This window comes from Salvelinus alpinus, chromosome 29 (assembly GCF_045679555.1).
Source record: "Salvelinus alpinus chromosome 29, SLU_Salpinus.1, whole genome shotgun sequence".
Classification (NCBI taxonomy): Eukaryota; Metazoa; Chordata; class Actinopteri; order Salmoniformes; family Salmonidae; genus Salvelinus; species Salvelinus alpinus.
In genome coordinates, this window is record NC_092114.1 from 39,786,754 (window position 1) to 39,789,253 (window position 2,500).

General features: G+C 42.6%; 1 protein-coding gene across 4 annotated transcripts in view; it reads left to right on the plus strand.

Moving 5' to 3' along the window:
• LOC139559003 (glutamate receptor ionotropic, kainate 5-like) overlaps window positions 1-2,500 on the plus strand; it is a 92,415-nt gene that overhangs the window by 63,858 nt on the left and 26,057 nt on the right. For all 4 annotated transcript variants that reach the window (XM_071374591.1, XM_071374590.1, XM_071374593.1 and 1 more), the window contains exon 6: window positions 1,242-1,407. In XM_071374591.1, coding sequence (XP_071230692.1) covers window positions 1,242-1,407 — 166 coding nt within the window. The remainder of the gene's footprint in view (window positions 1-1,241; window positions 1,408-2,500) is intronic.

The following is a 2,500-nucleotide window of genomic DNA, read 5'->3' on the forward strand; positions in this document are numbered from 1 at the left end:
ACTACAAACACAGCCATCGTCGCTCGAGGAAATGTCCTCTCTGATCTCTCTCCCTCGGTCATAATTCAGTGAACTCTGTAATGAGTTAACTGTGGTTCATTCAGTTTGAACCTGCATGGTCACACTTCGGTCATGCAGAGAATTGACCTGGTTAATACTCCTTCTTTCACTAGCTACGATAATGAATCACAATCGTATTCCATGGTTAGATTACGATCTCTATACATCTCTTCGTCGTCTGAATCTGCAACAGGACTGATTATAATAATATAATACGGTTGCTGTCAATCATCCGCCATTGGAAATCTCTGTAGGCATTTTCACATTAGACTTTATTTCAGTGCGGGGTGAACAGTATTTCATCCCAGGGGTGAAGCATTTCAGACCTAGCCCTTAGCCAGGTTGAGTCAAACAGGGTTTAAAATCTCACCATAAGGAGAAAATACAAATGTGAAAAACTTCAACTGTTTGCCTTGGAGTATAAACCAGTATAAAAACACATTTTGTTTTGTTGCTCTTCAATTGGGTTGAAAATGTAAATGTGATGGACAGAGCATGATAATACTGTCCCGGGTAAAAGCTTGAATGCTTAAAGGCCCAATGTAGCTGTTTTTATTTGAATATCAAATCGTTTCTGGGTAACAATTAACTACCTTACTGTAATAGTTTTCCATTAAAATAGTCAAAAATAACCAAAAATAGCTTTTTAGCAAAAAACATTTTCTCAAGCAAGAATTGCTAGGACTGTCTGGGAGTGGTCTGAATGGGGAGGGGAAGGGTTATGTAATATGAAAAGTAGCTGTTATTGTCAGAGGTTTGAAACTCTCTTTGTTATATGAATGTATACTGTCACCAGGCAAGCCTATACTCCACCCATGCAAAACCTGGTGATTAGAAGGTCCTGTGTAGGTTGTATTTTCAACCAGCAACTATCAGGAAATAACACTGATCAAATGTTTTCACACTTTTATGGTGTTAGTTTCATCAGCTGGTGTACAAAATTATACAAAACACAGGAAAAACATAATTTTGACTGCACTGGGCCTTTAATATACCACCCGGCCTGTTATCTCCCTTCCTTTACTCTTTTGCTAATTATAATATATTATAATATATTATGTATGATAATAATAATCCATCCTTTATAACACACACACATAAAAAATGATGAACACTTCCCATGACCAATTCATAATGCCTAAAAGAGCATTTGTAACGCCTTATGTTGCCTGCTGTCTCAGATCCCTCATGTGAAGATAGGCCCGGAGGAGACGCCCAAACTCCCATACCTCCGCTTCGCCTCGGTCAGCCTCTACCCCAGCAACGAGGACCTGAGTCTGGCTATAGGGGCCATCCTCCGCTCCTTCAGCTACCCCACCGCCAGCCTCATCTGCGCCAAGGCAGAGTGTGAGTGTACACCTAAGGGTGTCTGATGCTACATGCATGCTCCTATACTTCCCTACAGGTATATTTCTGTACTACAATTCTTCCCTATGTACGCTCTTCGAAAAAAAGGCGCTATCTAGAACCTAAAAGGGTTCTTCGGGCTGTCCCCATAGGAGAACCCTTTTTGGTTCCAAGTAGAACCCTTTCCACAGAGGGTTCTATCTGGAACCAAAAAGGGTTCTCCTATGGGAACAGCCGAAAGAACCCTTTTGGAGCCCTTTTTTCGAAGAGTGTAGAGTGTCATTTATGCCAAGGCAGAGCGTGAGTGTTGAGCTCGACCGTATTCGTGTCCTCCTGTATTTCCTTTACCTCCGTATTTCCATACACAAACTCTCCACGGTTACAGTTTGATCTACGCAAAGGTTGAGCGTGAGTGCAGGGTTTTCTTCAAGGTGTCTGCTCACGTAATCCTTCATTTAGCCAAGAAGGTTATAGCAGTACATAGCTACCCGTTGAGGTTTATGTACTGTGTATATGTTTTGACGCTTTAGGCTTGTCAACGTACAGCCGATGCCCCTGAAACTTCAGCAGAGTGTATCCTCGGGTCCCCCTGCACACAGAGTGCAGCCGCCGGGCCGGTCCACGCGGTGGATTAGCCCAGTTCCCCTCCAGATTGGATTATGCTTTCCACTTATGAGCTGCCTCTCCACTTGACTGCTCAGGTCTGGGGCCAAGGTCAGGTGTGATCATGCACTGAATGTATCTTTCTACAGGCCGCGCCGGCCTCCCTCTTTATCGATCCCACTGTTTTCCACTTGGTTGGACTGGTATGCGGTCTGTGTAATGTGCCCTCGTAAAATATATGTTTTTTTCTTCTTCTCTCTTCTGTTTAAAATTGTTTTTACAGTCAGCTACATTGCCAATGTATTGGTTTCCCTGTTCACGGTTCAGTTAAATTACAGCCACCCTATGGAGAGTTTATTGTTTCAATTATCAAGGTCATGCATGTGATTTTGCTAGTCCTGGATACGTTCACTCAGTGGTCACGGAATGTTATAAAAACAGGCAGGAAGCAAAGGTGTACTTGTCATTCATTTAAGAAAAAAGTGAAACA